General features: G+C 39.5%; 1 protein-coding gene across 2 annotated transcripts in view; it reads left to right on the forward strand.

Moving 5' to 3' along the window:
• luzp2 (leucine zipper protein 2) overlaps window positions 1-25,041 on the forward strand; it is a 289,918-nt gene that overhangs the window by 171,992 nt on the left and 92,885 nt on the right. For both annotated transcript variants that reach the window (XM_051939245.1, XM_051939242.1), the window contains exon 5: window positions 9,123-9,185. In XM_051939245.1, coding sequence (XP_051795205.1) covers window positions 9,123-9,185 — 63 coding nt within the window. The remainder of the gene's footprint in view (window positions 1-9,122; window positions 9,186-25,041) is intronic.

Consider the following 25,041-nt stretch of genomic DNA (forward strand, 5'->3'; position numbering starts at 1 on the left):
TGAAGCAGTTTGGTGATTAGACCAGTTGTACATATGGTGCTTTTGTTGGTTAATTATCCTGATAATCCACGCATTATTTTGTCGCTGCAGGATTAAGTTCATTTAGTCCAACAGCACTCAGAAAAACTAAATGGAAGCAACATTGTTAGCAAGATTTCTGAAAAAGTGCTTCAAAGAACCATAAAAAAAAGGTTCCTCCGAAGAACTTTAACAAAAATACATTCTTTAAGGAAGCAGTTCCAAGCTAGTTCCTGCACGTGGTTGACTAAAGACCCTGTTTTTAATGGTTTTTGAGCAGCTTTTTTTAAGAACAAATAGTTTTTTGAGCATTTTAAACCAAATTGTTTTGTGCAGGTTAAAAAAGCGAGCACATGAACAGAGTTGTGGCTGTTTATTTATGGTCTGTATTTACTTAAATCAGTCAAAAAATTCAGAATATAAGCTTCAGAGATGCACAAAGTAAATCTTGTGTATTTATTTGTCAAATGCAAACGCAAAATCTGTCACTGTTTAGGGGGAAGGCCGACCAAAGTGTGAAATAACCTGTAGCTTGAAGGTAGATTTTAAGAAACAAATGGTTCTTTGAGGATTTTAAACCTAACTATTATGTGCAGGTTAAAAAAAAGACGCACATGAACAGAGTTGTGGCTGTTTATTTATGGTCTTTATTTACTTAAGTCAGTCACAAAATTCAGAATATACACTTCAGAGATGCACAAAGTAAATCAAGTGGACTTATTGGAGGAAAACAAGCACTGGGGGGGACACCAACCAGTTTAACCTAAAAATCACTTGTAGATCCAAACTAAAAATGAAAAAAACAAACACTGAATGCATATGACAGCTATAGACACACTAATTTCAATAACTTTTATTATTAAACCATATTACCAAAGCTGTTGTCTCTTTTTTTTAATGTCCCTTTTTTCTGAACTCAATTACAAACAAGATATTCAAATTGGAAGGCATCATCTTCTGACCTCATAAGGTGTCAGTAACTACAAAAATCTTTAGCAAAAATTAGTCCTTTAAGGAACCATTTTCAAAATACTTTGTCGACTCACAAAGTCCGGGAAAAATAATCAGGCACAATATCAACCACTACTGGGGGGAGCACGGACCGATTAAACACAAAAATAACCCGTAGATCCAAAGTAAAAACGAAAAATCACAGAATACACTGAGCTAAATAACATTCATTGAACTGTACATGCAAGAATTTGCATTTCTGGTTCTTTAATAATAAAACAATTAGTATTTTGGGTTCTGGACTGTTACTCAGAACAACATATTGCAAGAGGCCAGCTTAGCATTTTTCACAGTTTTCTAGTGTTTTACAAACTAAAATTGATATTTTAAAAAAGGGTGCTGATGAATTTATCTGTATTTCTGACTCTAACTTTAATGCCTGCAACCGAATGACTGCAGTAAAAACCCAATAAAACGAGCCTTTCCTGCTTTAAATAACCCCATAATGCTTGTGAAGAACCATCGTCTGGGCGAAGAGCTCCTCCAGTTGGTGGTTGACTTTTGAATCCACCCACCGACTTCACTCTTCACATTTCACATCCACACAGAGCGTCCATTTAGCAGGTTTTTGTTCCTTTATTCAGCCCACCACAGCCGTAGTGTCACGAGGCCTCCTCTGTGGTGTTTATTTGTCGTCGTCGTGCGTTTGTTTGGTTTTTTAAGCGTTCCCTCGGGGCTGCGGCGGTGACTGAAAGGCTCAGCCGTGAACCTGGATGTAACCGTTGGCAGCCGGTGAGGCTTTAGTCTGCTGCTCCCCGGGGTGCCCGGCTGGGTCAGCAGCCCCATGAATCTCCCCCTCGGCGTCCTCGGGACTATCTGGACGACCTCCCTTAAGGACGCCTGTTTTTAGAAGCCAAACCTTGACCAATCCGTCTTACTCACTGAATTGGCTGCTTTGAATACGTGGCCGGTGTTTGCACCTCAGATCACAGCAGCAGGCCGCTGAGCTGCTGATAAACAAAGATATCACTCTGACATGATAAGCATACGGGCTATTAAATCAGGCACATGGGGGAAAACGGGCTCTCTGCAGGAGGAAATGCTTCGGCGTATCATAGTAGTCACAGTCTGGAACATTTCTGGGCATTTGTTATGCTAAACCGGAGATGTTAAACTCATCAGGTTCCACATTCAGCCCAGTTTGATCTCCAGTGATCAGTAAAATCACAGCATAACAACCTAGAAATAACCACAACTCCACGTTTCCTTAGTTTTAGTGCAAAAATGTTCACGTTTAAGGAATTATCTTTTTACAAAACATCATGAACATTACTAAATTTACTAAAAAAAAACATTCTATTTCATCAACATTCAGCCTCAGTTTATTATTTCCACATTACAACTTCCAGATCAGAGTGTCTAAAGGAACACAACATTTAGTCACCTGAAACCGAAAGATTTAGTGTTTTACTTTATGTTCAAAATGACAAAAAAAGACAGACAAAAACAAGACAAAATATTACAAAAATGAGACGCAGAACGACAAAAAATGAGACAAACGACACAAATCTGAACAAAAAGGAGACAAAAAATTGGAAAAAAATTACAAAGTGATAAAAACAAGACAAAAAAATTACATAAATGACATAAACGAGACACAAAACAACAAAAAAATTAGACAAATGTTGCTATGAAAACAGAAAAGAGACAAAAAATTAGACAAAAAAGTTACAAAGCAACAAAAAATGGACAAAAACAAGACAAAATACAAAAATGACAATACAAAAAATTTAAAAAATGACAATACAAAAAATTACAAAATTGAGAAACAAACAACAAAAGAGACAAAAAACAAAAACACAAAATGAGAAACAAAACGAATAAAGCAAAACATAAAATGACAATAAGACAAAAACACAAGCGAGACAAAAAGGAAACAAAACGACAAAAAAGACAAGCAACAAGTGTGATACAAAAAGACAAAGAACAACAAGAACTAGACAAAATGTTACAAAAATGAAGTACAAAACGACAAAAACGAGACACAAAATTACAACAAATGACAGAAAACAAAACAAAGAGAAAAAATAAACAAAAAAACTTACAAAAATTAGACAAAAAATGACAAAAGCAAACAAAACAAGAAGAGATGAAAAATTAAACGAAAAAGTTACAAAGCGACAAAAAAATAGAGAAACAAAAAAGATAAAATCACATAAAGGAGAAACTAAGCAATGAATAAAGCGAAACACAAAATAAAATTAAGACGAAAAATACAAGCGAGACATAAAGGAAACACAAAACGACAAAAACGTGAGACAAATGACAGTCTGCCTTCTCTGGAATTTTTGCACTTCGAGGGCCGGATTGGACCCTCTGGAGGACCAGTTTTGGCCCGCGGGCCCCATGTTGGACACCCTGTGCTAGGCTGAGAGAAAAATAAGAAGTGACAGCATTTTTTATCAGAGTTAGAAAGTCTTTAAGGCCTTGATGGATGGCCATAGTGAGAGGAAGTGAGCTTTGAAATGTCCCTGCAGCCTCTGAGCTGCTGCCAGTTTATCAGGACGGTGTTTATTTACGGTGGAAGCTCCACATGTAGAGCCTGAACTCGGGTAAAGTCACTGCTCAGACTGCAGAACCTACACCTGGAAGCTGCTCCTCATTTTATCTGCACAAACTGGGAACTTGCCATTTGTGTTTTTGCATTTTATTCTATTTTTGCAGCGCGTACTCGGTGAATGTTGCATGATGTTGCACGAGGAGATCCCTTGGAAATTTCATTCTTTCTGCACCACGACTGTATGTCTGAATAAACGACAATAAAATGTGATTTAAAGTCTGTAAAGCAGGAGAAAATATATATATTCTTAGTTTTACAGCAAAGAAAACTGCAAGAAATCTGGACACTTGAAGACACTTTACAGGAAAAAGGCAAAAATATAAACAAATAGAATAAAGATAATAATGTAGGAGAATATAGGATTGGTTGACGAGAAGTGCAGATAGTAAATCAATAAAATAATTGGAGATATGTTCCACAAACCAAACATTATTAATCTAAAAAAAAGGTGTTTCAATCAACATGCAATTTAGAATTCAGTTTATTTGGATTTGAATTTTACACCATTGCATCTCACATAATTTGAATATTAGAAAAAATGTTGATATATTCAGTGAAAATTTGACATATTCAAGACTCCCTATACGTAAAGTCAAATGTTTCAACTATTTTCCTGTTTTATTTTTGATCAATATGGCCTAAAACTTACCCAAAAACTTAAAAATGCCTTAAATATTTCATTTAATTTGAACAATTTACTATTTAAACAGTATAAATACTGTGTTTTCTCATTTAGTGCATCAACCACAATCACAAGGAAGACCTGAAAACTGATCATCAATCAAAAAACTAACTTTTTTTTTGCAGTGTTCTGTTAGTTTGACACTCACTAATCTTTGCGCTGCACTGGGATGTTTCTCTGCCTCTTTTCTATATGGTTCCATCTTTTTTCGTTTTCTCCTCTCGGGGGCAGTGACAGTGATTGAATATGACCTTTGATGTTATCGTGGATGCGAGTCAACTGGTGTGTTCTAGTTTACAGATCCCCAGGGGCAGCTCGCTGGAAAATGGGGAAAAAAATAATGTGACTTTGAGTTTTACCGAAAGCCCCACCGGGAGCAGGGATGTTGTTTTACGTCTGTCAGTCAATGTGGCACTATATTTCCTTATGCTAGCAGCCTAAAATATGAAATGTAAGTCAACAGTAGAGATGCTGGTTTGAGAGTAAGTGTGGCTATATTCTATATTTTTCTTTTTATTAATGAATTCCATTCTAAGATAACACCAATAACTGCCGTTTGTGTGACCAGACCTCATGCTTGTGTTCCATAGAGCTCGTTTCTAATCCTAACAGCTGTGAAATATTAATTTATTACCATAAAAGTGTGAATCGTCTCACCTGAAAATGACACAGTTTGAGTAATGTTTGCTAAAAACTACCCCAGCAGGCTGTTTTAGCAGATTATTTAACACATTATTTCATATGGAGGTGTATATTTCTGACCCATTTTTTAAAGATTTATGTCATCAGTAGGGATAAAAATATACAGAAAAAAGACAAAGTGAATGAGGCCTCCAAGACACCTATGATTCCTCTTAAGGAGCTACAAAACTGAACGACTGAGGCCACCAAGACACCTATGATTCCTCTTAAGGAGGTACAAAAATGAACGACTGAGGCCACCAAGACACCAATGATTCCTCTTAAGGAGGTACAAAAGTGAACAATTGAGGCCACCAAGACACCAATGATTCCTCTTAAGGAGGTACAAAAATGAACGACTGAGGCCACCAAGACACCAATGATTCCTCTTAAGGAGCTACAAAACTGAACAACTGAGGCCACTAAGACACCAATGATTAATCTTAAGGAGGTACAAAACTGAACGACTGAGGCCACCAAGACACCTATGATTCCTCTTAAGGAGCTACAAAACTGAACGACTGAGGCCACCAAGACACCAATGATTCCTCTTAAGGAGCTACAAAAGTGAACAATTGAGGCCACCAAGACACCAATGATTCCTCTTAAGGAGCTACAAAACTGAACAACTGAGGCCACTAAGACACCAATGACTAATCTTAAGGAGGTACAAAACTGAACGACTGAGGCCACCAAGACACCTATGATTCCTCTTAAGGAGGTACAAAACTGAACGACTGAGGCCACCAAGACACCAATGATTCCTCTTAAGGAGCTACAAAAGTGAACAATTGAGGCCACCAAGACACCAATGATTCCTCTTAAGGAGCTACAAAACTGAACAATTGAGGCCACCAAGACACCTATGATTCCTCTTAAGGAGATACAAAAATGAACGACTGAGGCCACCAAGACACCAATGATTCCTCTTAAAGAGCTACAAAAGTGAACAATTGAGGCCACCAAGACACCAATGATTCCTCTTAAGGAGCTACAAAACTGAACAATTGAGGCCACCAAGACACCAATGATTCCTCTTAAGGAGCTACAAAACTGAACAATTGAGGCCACCAAGACACCAATGATTCCTCTTAAGGAGCTACAAAACTGAACGACTGAGGCCACCAAGACACCAATGATTCCTCTTAAGGAGGTACAAAACTGAACGACTGAGGCCACCAAGACACCAATGATTCCTCTTAAGGAGGTACAAAACTGAACGACTGAGGCCACCAAGACACCAATGATTCCTCTTAAGGAGCTACAAAAGTGAACAATTGAGGCCACCAAGACACCAATGATTCCTCTTAAGGAGCTACAAAACTGAACAATTGAGGCCACCAAGACACCTATGATTCCTCTTAAGGAGATACAAAAATGAACGACTGAGGCCACCAAGACACCAATGATTCCTCTTAAAGAGCTACAAAAGTGAACAATTGAGGCCACCAAGACACCAATGATTCCTCTTAAGGAGCTACAAAACTGAACAATTGAGGCCACCAAGACACCAATGATTCCTCTTAAGGAGCTACAAAACTGAACAATTGAGGCCACCAAGACACCAATGATTCCTCTTAAGGAGCTACAAAACTGAACGACTGAGGCCACCAAGACACCAATGATTCCTCTTAAGGAGCTACAAAACTGAACAATTGAGGCCACCAAGACACCTATGATTCCTCTTAAGGAGGTACAAAACTGAACGACTGAGGCCACCAAGACACCAATGATTCCTCTTAAGGAGCTACAAAACTGAACGATTGAGGCCACCAAGACACCAATGATTAATCTTAAGGAGGTACAAAACTGAACGACTGAGGCCACTAAGACACCAATGATTCCTCTTAAGGAGGTACAAAACTGAACGACTGAGGCCACCAAGACACCAATGATTCCTCTTAAGGAGCTACAAAAGTGAACAATTGAGGCCACCAAGACACCAATGATTCCTCTTAAGGAGCTACAAAACTGAACAATTGAGGCCACCAAGACACCTATGATTCCTCTTAAGGAGATACAAAAATGAACGACTGAGGCCACCAAGACACCAATGATTCCTCTTAAGGAGCTACAAAAGTGAACAATTGAGGCCACCAAGACACCAATGATTCCTCTTAAGGAGCTACAAAACTGAACAATTGAGGCCACCAAGACACCAATGATTCCTCTTAAGGAGCTACAAAACTGAACAATTGAGGCCACCAAGACACCAATGATTCCTCTTAAGGAGCTACAAAACTGAACAATTGAGGCCACCAAGACACCTATGATTCCTCTTAAGGAGGTACAAAACTGAACGACTGAGGCCACCAAGACACCAATGATTCCTCTTAAGGAGCTACAAAACTGAACGATTGAGGCCACCAAGACACCAATGATTAATCTTAAGGAGGTACAAAACTGAACGACTGAGGCCACTAAGACACCAATGATTCCTCTTAAGGAGCTACAAAACTGAACAATTGAGGCCACCAAGACACCTATGATTCCTCTTAAGGAGGTACAAAACTGAACGACTGAGGCCACCAAGACACCAATGATTCCTCTTAAAGAACTACAAAACTGAACAATTGAGGCCACCAAGACACCAATGATTCCTCTTAAGGAGCTACAAAACTGAACAATTGAGGCCACCAAGACACCAATGATTCCTCTTAAGGAGCTACAAAACTGAACAATTGAGGCCACCAAGACACCAATGATTCCTCTTAAGGAGGTACAAAACTGAACGACTGAGGCCACCAAGACACCAATGATTCCTCTTAAGGAGCTACAAAACTGAACAATTGAGGCCACCAAGACACCTATGATTCCTCTTAAGGAGGTACAAAACTGAACGACTGAGGCCACCAAGACACCAATGATTCCTCTTAAGGAGCTACAAAACTGAACGATTGAGGCCACCAAGACACCAATGATTCCTCTTAAGGAGCTACAAAACTGAACGACTGAGGCCACCAAGACACCAATGATTCCTCTTAAGGAGATACAAAAATGAACGACTGAGGCCACCAAGACACCAATGATTCCTCTTAAGGAGGTACAAAACTGAACAATTGAGGCCACCAAGACACCAATGATTCCTCTTAAGGAGCTACAAAACTGAACAATTGAGGCCACCAAGACACCTATGATTCCTCTTAAGGAGGTACAAAAATGAACGACTGAGGCCACCAAGACACCAATGATTCCTCTTAAGGAGCTACAAAACTGAACAATTGAGGCCACCAAGACACCTATGATTCCTCTTAAGGAGATACAAAAATGAACGACTGAGGCCACCAAGACACCAATGATTCCTCTTAAAGAGCTACAAAACTGAACGATTGAGGCCACCAAGACACCAATGATTCCTCTTGAGGAGCTACAAAACTGAACGATTGAGGCCACCAAGACACCAATGATTCCTCTTGAGGAGATACAAAACTGAACGATTGAGGCCACCAAGACACCAATGATTCCTCTTGAGGAGATACAAAACTGAACAATTGAGGCCACCAAGACACCAATGATTCCTCTTAAGGAGCTACAAAACTGAACAATTGAGGCCACCAAGACACCAATGATTCCTCTTAAGGAGCTACAAAACTGAACAATTGAGGCCACCAAGACACCAATGATTCCTCTTAAGGAGGTACAAAACTGAACGACTGAGGCCACCAAGACACCAATGATTCCTCTTAAGGAGCTACAAAACTGAACAATTGAGGCCACCAAGACACCTATGATTCCTCTTAAGGAGGTACAAAAATGAACGACTGAGGCCACCAAGACACCAATGATTCCTCTTAAGGAGCTACAAAACTGAACAATTGAGGCCACCAAGACACCTATGATTCCTCTTAAGGAGGTACAAAAATGAACGACTGAGGCCACCAAGACACCAATGATTCCTCTTAAGGAGGTACAAAACTGAACGACTGAGGCCACTAAGACACCAATGATTAATCTTAAGGAGGTACAAAACTGAACGACTGAGACCACCAAGACACCAATGATTCCTCTGAAGGAGCTACAAGAATTTTTTTTTTAAGATTTGTCATCAGTAGGATTAAAAACGAACAGAATCGCCTTTGTTTGGTGCTTAAATGTGCATATTTGACATCTGTAACTCTTACTGATGAAAAAAGGTGGATTTTGAGTTTCTTTTCTCTTTTCTGTCCGCAGATTAAATTTCTCAAGGTGGAGATGGAGAAGAAAACCAAAATCATCAAGGATTTACAGCAAGAGGTGAGTGTTGAAGCGCACTATACGTTCATGAATCTAATATATGAAACCACGGAGGCAGAATTCGCTCTAATTCGCCGATCAGAAACCCACTTTCACTGCCTTGTCTGTCTCCATTTCGTTTAATGATTTTCTGTGTTTGCCAAACGCCTCCTGACAGTCCCAGAGGACTCGGGGCAGAGCTTGTTGATTTCAATCAAACGTGGACATACACTGGCATGAATATGTCTGTTTTTACGCGGCGCTTTGTAAACACCGGAGCGTGTCTTTGATCAGGAGCTCGGTCGTGACTGGCGCCGCGGCTCCTGTTGGTTCAGAAATTCACTCCCATGCGATGGATCTTTTTTTCTCTTCTGCACAAAAAAAGCTCATCTAAAAAGAAGTTTTCGTTCTTTGATTCCGAGGGTCTGACACCAAAATCTGACGTTTAGCGCTGATGCCTCAGACAGCTGGGGAAGGAGGAAAAAAATGCTACTGTAGCTGCACTGACACCACATTATCTACCGTTTTGCTTGTTATCTGTAGGGATAAAAAAAATAAATAAAATGCATTTACAAAAAGACTCCAAAAGACGTGGGCCTATTAAATGTAACACGGCTACATCTGCAGGCCGCCTTTAACGCTGTTCAGGCCTCTAAAGTTGGTTGTTTCCTTTACTTTTTCTCTTCTTTTTTGCCAAAGAGCAGTTTGTCTGTCAGCTGCAGAAAAAAAAGAGGAAAATCTGTCAAAATGGAACTTTTTTTGCCCGGCCGCTACTGACAAAATGAAAAGAAACCATGCAGTGCCAGCCACTTAATTGATTTTACTGAATTTTTACCTCAGTTCAGTGTGTAATCTTGGAAAAAAGCAGTCGTCTGAGTGACATGAGACAGGCTTTTATACCGTTTTTGACTCAGATTGGAAAGCAAACACAGATTTGAGCTCTTTCTAAGTGCAAGGAGCTTTTGAGGTAATTTTCTTGTCATCTGGAACTTTGATGATGTGACAAAAAGTTTGCATAATTTGCTTTTCAGCGGCAGAAACGGATCAGCAAACTTTGGCACTCATTGTGCCTCATGTTTTGTACAAATACATAAAGCAAATATTAGGATTTAACAGCTAGAGGAGGCCCATTGTGCCCTGAAGTAGCACCTTTAATCAGTGTTTCTTGTCGAGGCTGCAGTCCGGCTGTTTAATTGCATCACAGGATCATGAGAAACGATGATGAAGAGCTGCTGGAAATTAGAACGACATACTGCCTGTGCTGCTGGGTGGAGGAAAGTGATTTTCCCCAGATGTTCAAATTAATTTGAGACCAATTTTGACTGAAGTCTGCTTTGGTAACGCGATCAAGTGCTTCAGCTGAAGAACCAAACAATGACATAATGACATCAATTGAGAGCCATCAAGCTGTTTAGAGGAGTACCTGCCAGAGGGCAGCTCACTGCAGTTATCAGACTTATGGATGTAAACAACACAGACGGTGCCAAAGGAGAGACAATCAGATTCATCTTTATGATACCAGGTCCTGTTTGGGCTTTTAAATCCCTAATTATTATAGTTGGGAGATAATTTAGGTAAGTCCGGGATAGTGTCTGAGCCACCACTTTGTGTTTAACATCACAGCAACTTTCTTCAACTGACTGCCATCATTAGCTTTACATTTTTTCATCTTAACACATGCTGTATGCTGCAATGGACCCTCTAAATTGTGTTTTTGCTCACATTTTTCCTCACTGTGGACTCATTTTTCACTGCAGTACACTAACAAAATACTGAACCTCCATGGAAGCAGCCCTTCCATGCATGGCTAAATGTACCTACCAAGATGCCTATCACTCTTCTGAAGGAGTTACAAGAAAGAGACGAGTGAGGGAGGCCATCAAGACACCTATGAACCTAAGACACTGTTGAAAAGTTCATATTAAATCTGGACTACAGCATCATCATATTTTGCATGTTGGTGGCAGCATCATGATGTTGAGGCATGGTGGTGGTAGTATCATGATGTTGAGGCACGGTGGTGGTAGCATCGTGATGCGAAGCACGGTGGTAGCAGCATCATGATGTTAAGCATGGCGGTGGCAGCATCGTGAAGTGAAGCACGGTGGTGGCAGCATCATGAAGTGAAGCATGGTGGTGGCAGCATCATGATGTGAAGCATGGTGGTGGCAGCATCATCATGTGAAGCATGGCGGTGGCAGCATCATGATGTGAAGCATGGTGGTGGCAGCATCATCATGTGAAGCATGGCGGTGGCAGCATCATGAAGTGAAGCATGGTGGTGGCAGCATCATCATGTGAAGCACGGTGGTGGCAGCATCATGATGTGAAGCATGGTGGTGGCAGCATCATGAAGTGAAGCATGGTGGTGGCAGCATCATGATGTGAAGCATGGTGGTGGCAGCATCATGAAGTGAAGCATGGTGGTGGCAGCATCATGATGTTAAGCATGGTGGTGGCAGCATCATGAAGTGAAGCATGGTGGTGGCAGCATCATGATGTGAAGCATGGTGGTGGCAGCATCATGAAGTGAAGCATGGTGGTGGCAGCATCATGATGTTAAGCATGGTGGTGGCAGCATCATGAAGTGAAGCATGGTGGGGGCAGCATCATGATGTGAAGCATGGTGGTGGCAGCATCATGATGTTAAGCACGGTGGTGGCAGCATCATGATGTGAAGCATGGTGGTGGCAGCATCATGATGTGAAGCATGGTGGTGGCAGCATCATGAAGTGAAGCATGGTGGTGGCAGCATCATGATGTTAAGCATGGTGGTGGCAGCATCATGAAGTGAAGCATGGTGGTGGCAGCATCATGAAGTGAAGCATGGTGGTGGCAGCATCATGAAGTGAAGCATGGTGGTGGCAGCATCATGATGTGAAGCATGGTGGTGGCAGCATCATGAAGTGAAGCATGGTGGTGGCAGCATCATGATGTTAAGCATGGTGGTGGCAGCATCATGAAGTGAAGCATGGTGGTGGCAGCATCATGATGTGAAGCACGGTGGTGGCAGCATCATATTTTGTGGCTGCTTTTTGGTAGCATTCCCTGGAAAGCTTGATTAAACAGACTCCATATGGTTCAATGATATTTTTTACTTGGAACATTGTCCTGGTTTTGCTCAACCTGCTTTCCAACCATCTGTTTAGTTCAGCAAATATTTAAATTCTCTTCATCGTCTGTTTTACTGAGCTGATTCTGCCCAAATTACAGAGTAAAGTTAGAACTCAAGTAAAAAGTGCCAAAGACAAAGGAGGTTAAATTTCAATGGACTTCCTTGACTTTTTCTTGTAATGTCACAAATCACATCTTGACCCTCACCTTCATTGTAACTTCTGTCCTCTGCAGCATCTTATTTTGTTGTGAAGTTTATCATCTTGTCTCTATCTTACTCACTCCTATAGTAAGCCTGCATGCAAGAACCGTATCACAGCATCAATGGCTGCCATTGTAGCTCACTAAAGAAACAGATAAAACGCCTAAAGAAGATAAGACTTGAAACATATTCTAGTTCATTAGTGCATTTAAAAGATCCTATCAGAGGTAGTAGGGAGTTTAAATGAATGTCTGTGGATGTTACATATTGGATCTGTTCTTGCATGCTGAAGTCTGCGGGGGGTAATCAGAGGTACAGTAAATGTAGAGGCCCTTCTATAATCAATCAAGTGATTTTCTCAACGGGAGCTCGCTGGTGTTGGCACTACTGTGGAGCAGATCAGTTTAGCCGACTAAATGACCCATAAAGAAGGCTGTGATTTGACTTTCTAATGAACGATTAGAGATTCCTTTGCTCCTAAGCAACGGCTTGATTTGGAAACAGAATGAATCCTGAAGCGAGGTGACACGGAGGCATGGAAACGATCTGATGCTGATCACAATCAGTGCAGCTTCTGTGTATGTTCCTGTGTTTTCACATGTTGTGATCCCGGGCCTCCCGCTAAACCTCGTTAGCATAAGCCAATCATCAGCGCACACACTGGTCTAGCCAAAGCAAAGAGTCGGTGAACAGCTCTGCCAATTGCTGAATTGGATTGGAGTGAATTGAACTGTAATTGAGGAGACTTTTTCTTGTTGAACTTTCATGTAAATTCCTTTTTCTACAAGGTTATTTCATGAGACAGGAGGGCTGGATGAAGAGAAACAGTACCAAAGATAAAATAGTTTTATAGACCTGCTGCTTCACTGTTGACATTTTGAAGTTCGCCTGATCTACATATCTTGGAAAACGGCCCTGTAGGTTGGAAGGCCTTTGTAATGAGATACAGGAAGGTGTCAGTTGTGGTCAGTGGAAGCCTGGGAACTCCTCCCCCGTGGAAACAGCACTACCATGACTTTTGTGGCAGACACCTAGAAGACACTTAGAAGTACGAGACCAGTGAGGGAGGCCACCAAGACATCCAACACTCTTTTGAGTTGGAAGTATGAGACTGGCGAGGGAGGCCACCAAGACACCTATGATTCCTTTGAAAGAGTTCCAAGAAAGAGACTAATGATGGAGGCCACCAAGACATAAGCCAATCTTCAACGCACATATTGAACTCACCAAAACAAAGAGTCGGTGAAAAGCTCTGCCAATTGTTGAATTGGATTGGAGGTAACTGAACTGTAATTGAAGAGATTTTTTCTCGTTGAACTTTCATGTAAATGCCCTTTTCTGCACCGTTATTTACTGAGGCAGGAGGGCTCGGTGAAGAGAACTAGTGCCGAAGATAAAATAGTTTTATAGACCCCTTGCTTCGCTGTTGACATTTGGAGGTTTGCCGGATCTACATATCTTGGAAAACAGCCCTGTAGGTTGGAAGGCCTTTATAATCAGATACAGGAAGGAGTCATTTGTGGTCAGTGGAAGCCTGGGAACTTCTCTGACATCTGTGCTCATCTGACATTTAAATCATGGCTACATGCAGAGAATCATGAGAAATATTTCCCTGCTTCTATTACACTTGTGTGTAAATTTTGTGTGTGGAAACCCAAAGGTCAAAAACGGTCAAGCATTATCATTTTACTACCTCCTCAGTGCTACTGTAACCTCCAACATGCTTTTTTCTGAAAAGAACTGCTTCGCATCAAGAGATAATCGTGAGCTCTTTGCTTTCCTTTTGTATCTTTAATTATTTGTGTTATTCCATGAAAAAGATCGATATTTCTTCAACATTTCTTCCACCAGAAGAAGACACAGTGAGCAGGCGATGCAAAAATGTACCACTTCTTCTTTTGTGAATATTAATGAGTGAATGCATGGGTTACATCACCATATGCCTATTATTTTATGGTAATCATTAGTCGAGGAATATTTTTACACAGAGTTTCCAGCTTATTAGGTGCAGCTATTTAAAATCGCTGCAGCCCTGCAGGAAATTCTACCTTCATACATGTATTTATTTAATATTTTTGTTCACTATATTACAAAATTTGGAACAAAAATTGAAGGAAAAAATGAAAGTTTAAGGAAAACAGAAGGTGCAAAACATTTCTCAGTTTCAGGAGAGCAGTTTTATTCATTAGCCTTGAACTCAGTTTGGAAACCCCCCTAAAAAAGCATTTCTGGCTGGAGGACGAAATGTAAAATCTCTCTTTCCCGTCTCTCTCTGTAGTTGAAATAATGTTTTAGGGCAAAAATATTCTAAAACTTGCATCCTTATACAACTAAAGTGCATGCTCAGTTGTGTTTTGAGAGAAAGTTGTACATTTTAAGTCACTGTATTTTCACATTTCATTTTGTTGCTTCACTGTCAGACCAGTCAGATGTTAGATGAAGTGGGGACTGGTCATCTTCGTAACCCAGAAGATAGAGGAGAAGCTTCCGATGTGTTGGGAAAGAGTTGTTTTTAAAAAATGATTAATAGATTGACTGTTGTTAATAGTTCAACAGATTGAAAATATATTCACAGGAAATGTATTGTAGATCAACTGTAGTACCTGGTTGCGCCACCAGGTGGAGCCTCTTACTGTTTAATGAGATGGAAGACTGTGGTTTGTTTGTGTTTCATAGTCTGGCACCCTGCTTTCATCTTGGTCAGTTCTGTGTTGGCAAGCAGAGAGCACTGTGGGGGTTTAGCTAACAATGGGCACCATGACAAAGACTCCTGAGCCGGTTAATGACTTCTGACGAAAGTTCATATAACTAAGACAAGCTGGCATCTATTTGAACGGTACACATCAAACCAAGCAGCTAAAGAAGCAGTGTCAGCATGTGGAAGAACTTGATTCATGATAATAAATAATTGATTATGGATTGATAATGCCAGCAACAGATAGTTAAAAAAGTGATGTGGTATTTGAGTCTTTAATTTTAAACAAAACCACGGCATTTTCCAAAACTTAACTTGTGTAAACCTAATGAAACAGTGAAGGAAAACCAGAAGTTAATGTACATTCATTAGTTCCAATACACAATTACTTTCAAACTGGAAAGTTTTCCTACAAAATTACAAAGATACCGAAGTTTTGAATTGATTTCTTTCAGAACATAGACAAAAATGCACTTTATTTCTCTAAAATCTTCTATGGAAATAAGATATTAATTCAATTCAATATTATTTATATTGCGCCAATTGCAAATTGTCTCAAGACGCTTTACAGAACCCATATGCCTGAACCTCCAGAGCAGCCCTAAGGCAACAGTGGCAAGGAAGACACCCTTCCAACAGGTAAAAAACCTCAAGCAGAACCCGGCTCTTTAACATTCTGACAGTTTAGCTAGCAGTGGGCACCATGACAAACACTCTTGTGCCGATTAATGACTTCTGACGAGAGTTCTAACCAAACAGCTAAAAAAGAGGTGGGGGGTGGCATGGCTCAGTGGGTAGAGTGGCCGTCTCGCAACCGGAAGGTTGCCGGCTCGATCCTCGGCCCGTCGAGCTCATGTCGAGGTGTTCCTGAGCAAGACACCTAACCCCTAATTGCTCCTGATGGGTCGTGGTTTGCTGCCCTGCATGGCAGCTCCCACCATCAGTGTGTGAATGTGACGTATCATGTAAAGTGCTTTGGATAAAAGTGCTATATAAATACAACCATTTACCATTTAAAAGAGGCGTCATCATGTGGAAAAACTTATTTCATGCTAATAATTAATCGATTACTCACTGATAATCCTAGTAACGATTGGTTAAGAAAATACTGTTGATATTTCTATCCTTTTAAACAAAACCATGATGTTTTATGAAACTTTACAAAGTGGTTTCCCAGATAGCAAACTATGGGTGAATCAATGTTGAATCTATGTTGAGACCTAACGTCGAAATTATACAGAAAGCGCAAGGTTGATAAAATGTTGAGTCAACGTTTGCTTTTCAACCATAAATCACACTTTACCCAGATAGCAAAAGATGTTAAATCAATGTTGAATTAGGGTTAAGAAAGTTGAATTGTGGTTACGGTTGAAGACTGATGGTTGGATCAACGTTGATTCAACAACATTTTGTCAACATTGAAGTTTGTGTTTAAAAGATACCATTGAATCTACGTTGTATTTTGGTTTAATTAAAGTGTTTGACAGGTCAATGTTTAATTAATGTTGAATCTATGTTTGCAAACATGTAATCTATGTAAGCAAACGTTGACTCAACATTTTATCAACCTTGCGCTTTCTGTATAATTTCGACATTAGGTCTCAACATAGATTCAACATTGATTCACCCATAGTTTGCTATCTGGGTTTGGTCCCTAAAACCGAAACAGTGAAGGAAAACCAAAAGTTACTGTACATTCAAATTATGTCGAAGAATAGTTATCCATCATGAGACGCAAACCCTAAAATTTTACATACAAAGGTTTGAAATTGATTTCTTTTAGAACATAAATGAAAATCCAGTTTGTTTAAAGTGTTTTATGAGAAGATACCAATGACATCCATTCATATTTACGAGTGTGATGTGTTCATAAATCAAAAAGCTTATTTTCAGATTTTGAGAAACATTTTCAGCTACTACTTTGCTGGACTTTTCTCATTGACGATTCGGCCAACAACAACAGGACCGCTGCTCCAACATGGCCGACATTTGCACAGGATGGAGCGCACAATACAATGAAAAAAACGACATTTCATGAGGAAACCTCTTGAACTCAATGATAACTTTATTTCACTGTTGTTTAGAGGCGTGTTTGACTTGTCTTGTAATGACTGGATATTAAAAAACAGCTCTTTCTTGAACATAAATGACAAAATATAATCTGCATTAAACTAGGATTTATTGCAAAGCTGTTGCAGATTACATACTGATTCTCACAGAATACCATTATTCTGAATTCTGTGGTCACATCGAACCCCGACGAGGCTGAAAAAAACACATCCTTTTGTTTACAGCAGCATTATCTCCTGAAATGTGTTTTTATGTGGCATGTCGCTGCGAATTGTGAATCGTGTCGTGTCAGCGGGGAAGCTTTACGGCTGCAATCCACTGTGAAGTCATTATCAGTGATTTGTTTTCGGGGCTTATTATGAGCGTTTTGAGGGAGAGTGATTTACGGAGCGACTTGGATCCTGCTGGGATTCATCAGGTTCTCGCTGAGCGTCGTAATAGACAGCTTTGCCCCGCTCGCTGCCGACGCTGATGTTTTTTACTTCAAAATGGCTTCCCGTCATTGTCTTCTTCTTTTCCTGTCCTCCTGATGTAATTTCACCGGCTAAATGGCAGGAAAAAAACAACATAAAAACACATGCATCAGGGGCATTTACCGGATCTCTCTGCGATACTCTTACCGGAAAACAAAAGCGACAAGAAATCGAAGTAGGCGGAATATGCAACATGCGTCACCATGAACAGGACAAAGACGAGGCAGATGAAGTTAATAGAGGCTTAATATTATGGTCTGGCGAGCTCCGAGGCTCTGTTTTCTGTTAGAGGACCTGCTGATTGATGCCACTTGTTCATGATCGTCAGGAAGTGATAAAGGCAGAACATTAAAAGTCACTTTTATTGCGCTTTAAAGTGATCCAAGCACAGCGGAATATGCAAAGCGAGGAAAGAAAAGAAATAGATGAAGCACACCGCTGCGCTTCTGTTTTCCTAAATGACCAATTTTTCTGTCTTATGAGAACTTTAATAAACAGCAATTTTCTCTTTTTTCTCCGTACAACAGCTGCACGCCATTACTGCTCAGAGGATGAATGTTTTTTCCCGCCATAATTTCACTCGTGTGATCACTAACACGCATTAAAAGTCTGGAGGTTTAAGTGAAATGCAGCAAAACGGGTGGCGGCGTGCAATTTTTTGTACAATTTAGTTTATTATTAGGGTCCGAGCCCTATCATGGGTGCAATAAACCTCTTTTAAAGCATGAGTTTTTCTTGTGCTTTCTTCTTCGGACAAAAGAAATGCATTTTTGAAGGCCTAAAAATACTTGAAAACACATGAAAATTTGATACACATTTCGGAACGAGCAAAAAAAATTTGATATTTTAGGGGAACATACATGTATGTTGCAAAGTGGCTCATTAGCGCCCCCTGCAATATTCCAATAATTCATTCCTCTGAACCACATTTCTCCTGCAGCTACAAAATATGTTGCACATCTGTAACACATCAGGACGCACAAAAAAGCCTCTTGAACAAATACGCAAAAGCAACCAATCAGTGAAATTCAACAGTGTTTTTATCACATTTTTTCAATCATTTCTAGCATCGTAGCTGCACAGAAGGCATTCCTGAGTCTCCTTCTTCATTGTTGTTCTGTTTCCATAGAGGTGCAGTAAATCATTTTTTTAACCAAAAATAAACCATTAGCTTTTAGAAAATCCTGTGAAAAACAAAATATTCTGCGCTCTTTGACACAACTAATGAACTATTTACAATTCAGCTGCAACCAACAGGCCCATGACAAAAATTATAAATGTTTTCAGTTAAACTCAGATGAAATGCAGGCAGTGTTGACATGGAACTGGCAGGAAATAAATAAAAATTGTAAATAGTAAAATATCTGTAGTATTTAGAGGCCCCAAGTCTTTTTCTCTAGTATTGGTAAAACCTGAAGACACTCCAGGTTTTTTTCTAAAATAAACAATCCAAGAAATTGAACTTTAGTTTTTTTATCTTTCATGATTTATGGGATTTATTTTATTTATAGCAAACTACTTCAAGTCATGGTTTTTCTGTTTCCACAGATGTAAAATTGCAGTTTTACCAAAAAAAATACTCTTTTCGCTCTGGATAGATCCTGTGGAAAATAAATGAAAATCTGCGCTCCTCAATGCGACCATGAAACAATTAGTGATTCAGCTGCGACACAGGTATGAAAGCAAAGTGAACATGTAATTAATAAATTATCTATACACCTTTTTTTCCCAGGATTAGTAAAATTTAGTTGGATTTTTATATGATACATGCTCAAATGTAACTATATTTTTTACATTTTTTAAATTATTTATAGCATTGTAAGTGAACAGAAAACTCTCTCCTTCTTTGTGGTTGTTCTGTTTGCACAGTGGTGCAGTAAATTATTTTTTTTAACCAAAAATAAACCATTAGCTTTAGCCAGATCTGGTGAAAAACAAAAAATTCTGCGCTCTTTGACGCAACTAATAAATAATTTGCAATTCAGTTGTGATCGACAGTCACATGACAAAAATTCTGAATGTTTTCAGCTGAACTCGGATGAACAGCAGGCAGTGTTTACACAGAGCAGATAGGAAATAAATACAAAATGTAAATAGTAAAATATCTTTATCTCCAGAATTGGTAACACCTGAAGACACCCCAGGTTTTTTTTTGTTAAAATAAAATAAGTAATCCAAGAAATTGAGCTTTAGTTTTTTCATCTGTCATGCTATGTAGCGTTTATAGCTAATTCTAGCCACAGTTGTTCTGTTTCCATGGAGGTGCAGGACGTTATGTTGCAGTAAATTAAAATTTTACCAAAAATAAATCATTAGCTTCAACTAGATTCTGTCAAAAACAAAAAATTCTGTCCTCCTTGACGCAACTAATAAACTATTTACGATTCCGCTTTGACCGACAGTAACATGACAAATATTCTGAACGTTTTCAGCTGAACTCGGATGAATTGCAGGCAGTGTTGACACAAAGTATAGAAATAAATACAAAATGTAAATAATAAATGTATATAATATGTGGAGGCACCAAGTCTTTTTCTCCAGTACTGGCAACACATAAAGATACTCCAGGTTTTTTTTTGTTTTCTAAAATAAATTATGCATAATTTCACACGTGTGTTCGCTAACATGCATTAAAAATCTGGAGGTTTAAGTGAAAAGCAGGGAGACGGGTGACGGCCTGCGATGTTTATTTTTTATTATTTTTTTGTTGCGACGTGGAGGCTGATCGATTGCTCTCTCGTATCTCCGACAGCAGACTCGACTTGTTACGCAAGAGCGATGACGAACTCGACACCCAACAAGAATAACAGCGTTTGTTATAAATGGAGCCGGTCCGCTTTGACACCGACAACACGCTGAAGTCCAGTAAAATATAATGGCACCATTATGTGTATTTGTGTTTTGCTGACAGTGCAGCACATTCATCACTTCAGCCGCTGCACAGACACGTGTCTGATGGGCTGTTGAGCTCTAAAGACAGGAAAATTAATGAGCTACCTGACCTGAAACGTGAACTTTGTGGATTTATTTAGCAACTTTTTTAGCATCGCTGTGACCCCTTTGGGTGAAATAATTCCATTTTGCTCCTCTTATACCCAGATTGATTCATCTGAGTGGATTTTAAAGGCATGAAGACTTAAAATGATCCTGTAATTCAGCATAAAAATGAAAGAGCAAAGCAACGCGTACAGAAAATGTACTTCATGTCGTGAATTTCAATTGAAATCCTCTGGTACCACTTTCAAAAATGAGTTAAAGAAAAAAAACTTTCAGAATTATTCATAAGGCCTCCACAGGTCATCGTCTCTTCCTGTTGTTCTTCTCTGTTTTGTATTTTACCATCATTTTAAATGTTTTTTTAAACACTAGACACCATAAATCTAAATAATTTAATCCTAAATCTGCAGAAATGACATTTGAGTTAAGAACGCGGATGTAAATAATAAATAAAACATCTCTGCCAGACGCATATTTCAGTTCATTCTGACATACTACAGCAGAAAGGTTAATGTTATTCCACTCAGAAGACATTTTCTGCTCGTTTTTTGAATGGAAGGCCACATAGTGGTAAATAATTCCGATATTTCACTGGAAAAACTCCAAATATTTCAATATGGTTTGTTCTTTAGTTGTGAAACAGCAAAACTAATGAACAGGTTCTGGTGTGTGTAGAAGTTGGTAAAAACCTACAGTCCATCAGTTTATCTCCATGATGTGAGAAGTAAAACAATTATCAACTGTTAGATTTGACTACAGGGGGTCCTGTAGGAGTGCAGGAACAGAACTCTGACGTAAGTCTGTTTTCACTGTAAGTTGGAACTCCATCAGAAGAGCCTGACTTACGCTTGGGAGCCATATTGAAGAACAGAGAGTTATTGAATGTAAACAAATGCAGTGAAAAATAGTGTTTCAGTGACGAAAAATGATCAGGAGCGAAAATAAAAAGAGTGTTCAGAGTGTTAAAACACTACATAGAAACCAAGAACTTCATCCATCCTTTCATTCATCCATCAGTCAATCATCCATCCATACATCCATCCTTTCATCCATCCATCCCCCCACCAATCCATCCATCCGTCCGTCCGTTCATCTATCAATCCATCTGCCCATCCATGCATCCATCCATCCATCTTTCCATCAACCATTCATCTGTCCATCCATCCACCGTCCATCCGTTCATCCACCCGTCTGTCTTCCATCTATCAATCCATCCTCCCATCCAGGCATCCATCCATCCGTCCTTCCATCCACTGTCCGTCCATCCGTCCATCCATCCACCGTCCGTCCATCCATCCTTCCTTCCATCCGTCCGTTCATCCCCCTTTCATCCATCCATCCAGCCATCAGTCCATCCATCCAGCCATCCATCCATCCGTCCATCAGTCCATCCATCCGTCCGTCCATCCATCCATCCATCCATCCGTCCATCAGTCCATCCATCCATCCATCCATCATCCATCCATCATCCATCCATGCATCCATCCAGCCATCCATCATCCATCCATCATCCATCCATCATCCATCCATCCATCCATCATCCATCCATCCATCCATCATCTATCCATCCATCCATCCATCCATCCATCCATCCATCCATCCATCATCTATCCATCATCCATCCATCCATCCATCCATCATCCATCCATCCATCCATCCATCCGTCCATCATCTATCCATCTGTCCATCCATCATCCATCCATCCATCATCCATCCATCATCCATCCATCCATCCATCCATCCATCCATCCTGCTGTCTCTCTCAGTCGTGTTCCTCTTTCCCGTCATCTTTCTGGATTTCATATGGAGAGCGCTGCACTTTGATTTCTCGACTCCGTGTTCGGTCCACACAGTTTTCGGCGCCCAAACAGCTCCGACCTCGGCTCTCTGCACACATCGATCCGACCTCCGCTGAGATCAGGGAGGGAAACCCAGAGAGCCTAAAAAAAACACACTTCACTCCATCTGACAGCTCAGAGCTCATTCAGACCGTCTGAGCTTCTCCATCAGCATCACAAACGTATTCAGGGCTTCGAGCTGCAGCTGTTTGCTAATTTATATCCAAAAACACTCGTATTTGTTGTTTAAAAAGCTGCCGTCTGCTGCCTCCCTGACTGCTTCTAAACGGCTGCCCCTCCTGCAGCGCCCAGATCGATTCTGGGAGAAACAAAAACACAGCAGCGTTTCTGCAGCTTTATCAATCGAGGGAAAATAGCTTTTAAAGGTGAGATGTGGTCAATGCATCACACATTTCATTTTTCTGTCCTCTGTTCTTGGTTTGGGAGGATAGTAGAGACTAAGTTCTTTGTTTTTAGTGCAACAACAGTCCATTTAGTTTTGATTTCTGCACGGAGAACATAATTTGTCAGAATTACGTACAGAGAGCGCATTTTGTTTTGAATTTTCAGGGTTAGAGCTGAGAAAAAAAGAGACAGAAAGTATCAATCAGAGGCCAAATATGGATTTCTGTGTGATTTCAGTGCCATTAGCAGTGTGGATAATGAAAATAAAAGCTTTTTCAGGTGAAATGTGGTAAATGCATCACAAATATCCTTATTTTACAAATTATTCTGGGTTTCTGACATTATCAGAATGTGTTATTTGCTATTTAGTGAAAAAAGGGTTTTTTTTAGATTTCTGCTCAAAGAGAGCACAGTTTATCAGAAATGAATGTTAAAATAACTATAGAAAAGGTTAAATGTGTTAAATGCACTAAAAACGTTGTGATGTTCTTGGTTTTTGACGATATTAAAGCCAAAATTCTTTTTTTTTAGTGCAAAAATAGTCAGTTTTGTTCAGATTTTTGCTCAAACGGAACATAATTTATCAGAAATTAATGTTCAAAATGTCTGTAGAAAAACTTTACTTTGAGTTTTCAGGGTTTCAGAAAGAAGAGACATAAAGTAATAGTCAAAGGCCAAGTGTTGATAATGGAAACTAGTTTTTCAAGGTGAAATGTGATAAATGCATCAAAAATGTTATTATTTTATAAATTATTCTGAGTCTAAAAGTTCATCAGAATCTGATTTCTTTACATTTTAATGCAAAAATAGTCAATTTTCTTTTGATTTCTGCAACAAAAGAACATAATTTGTTACAACTATGTGAAATTAATTATAAAACAGCTAAAATATATATATATATATAATTTATTTTGAATGTTTGGATTTGCAGCCAAGAAAGAAGACATGAAGTATTATTCAGGGGCCAGATGTTTATTTCTGTGTAATTTTGATGCTGTCAGCAGTTTGCCTTATATAAAAAAAATACTTTTTTAAGGTGAAATGTGGTAAATGCATCACAAATATCCTCATTTTAGGTATTATTCTGGGTTTTGAAGGATATCAAAGTGTATTCTTTGCATTTTAGTCGAAAAATAGTCAGTTTTGTTTTAATTTCTGCATCTCAGAATTATGTATAAAAAGCACTTTTTCTAAGAGTTTTCAGGTTTGCAGCCAAGAAATAAGAGACGTAAAGTACTAGTCAGAGGCCAAATGTGGATTTCAGTGTGATTATAATGCCATTAGCAGTGTGTATTGTATTAAAAAATGGCTTTTTATGATAAAATATGGCAAATGCATCCAAAATTGTATTATTTTTCATATTATTGTGGGTTTAATAGTATAGCAGAATCTCAGTTCTTTGCATTTTTGTGCAAAAATAGTCAGTTTTATTTTGGATTTCTGCAAAAAGAGAACATTATTTATCAGAAACGAGTGTTGAAACGGCCAGAAAACACTTTTTATTTGGCGTTTTCAGGGTCACAGCTGAGAAAGCAGAGAGACAGCAGGTGTTAGTCAGAATGCAGGTGTGGGTTTCTGTGATTTGATGCCGTCAGCAGCGTGGATAATAAAACCTGCCGAGCCTTTTGTGATCAGACTTTATCATCTGTAGCAGAAGCTGCTGCTGCTGCTGCTGAAGATGTTTTCTGGCTGCGTTGTTTGTCGATTTATTTCCAATGACGTCAAGTTTTTTGCAAACTCTTCTGCACAGTTTTCCACCGCCGTGTTGTTTTTTTGAATTAGAACTGATAACCTGCAGCGAGGGGAGTTTGGCAAAGAGAGCTGATTAAAAAAGAAAAAAAAAAAACGCCCGTTTGAGGAGCGGCTTCTGCAGACTTTATGCACAAACACGATGTAGCAGAGGAGGAATGAAATAAATAAAAAGGCCTGTTTCAGAGAATATTCAGATCACGGCGTACAGTGGTTCTGGCCCGGCTTGTCTGTAATGAAATCTGGAGTGGCAGGTAAAGCGGAGAGCCGGGTTCGGTGTTTTGTGCTAACAGGAGGGCGTGTTCCTTCTGGGACCCGGAGGGCGGATTCTATT

The sequence above is a fragment of the Acanthochromis polyacanthus genome, chromosome 2 (genome assembly GCF_021347895.1).
Source record: "Acanthochromis polyacanthus isolate Apoly-LR-REF ecotype Palm Island chromosome 2, KAUST_Apoly_ChrSc, whole genome shotgun sequence".
In the NCBI taxonomy this organism is placed as follows: domain Eukaryota; kingdom Metazoa; phylum Chordata; class Actinopteri; family Pomacentridae; genus Acanthochromis; species Acanthochromis polyacanthus.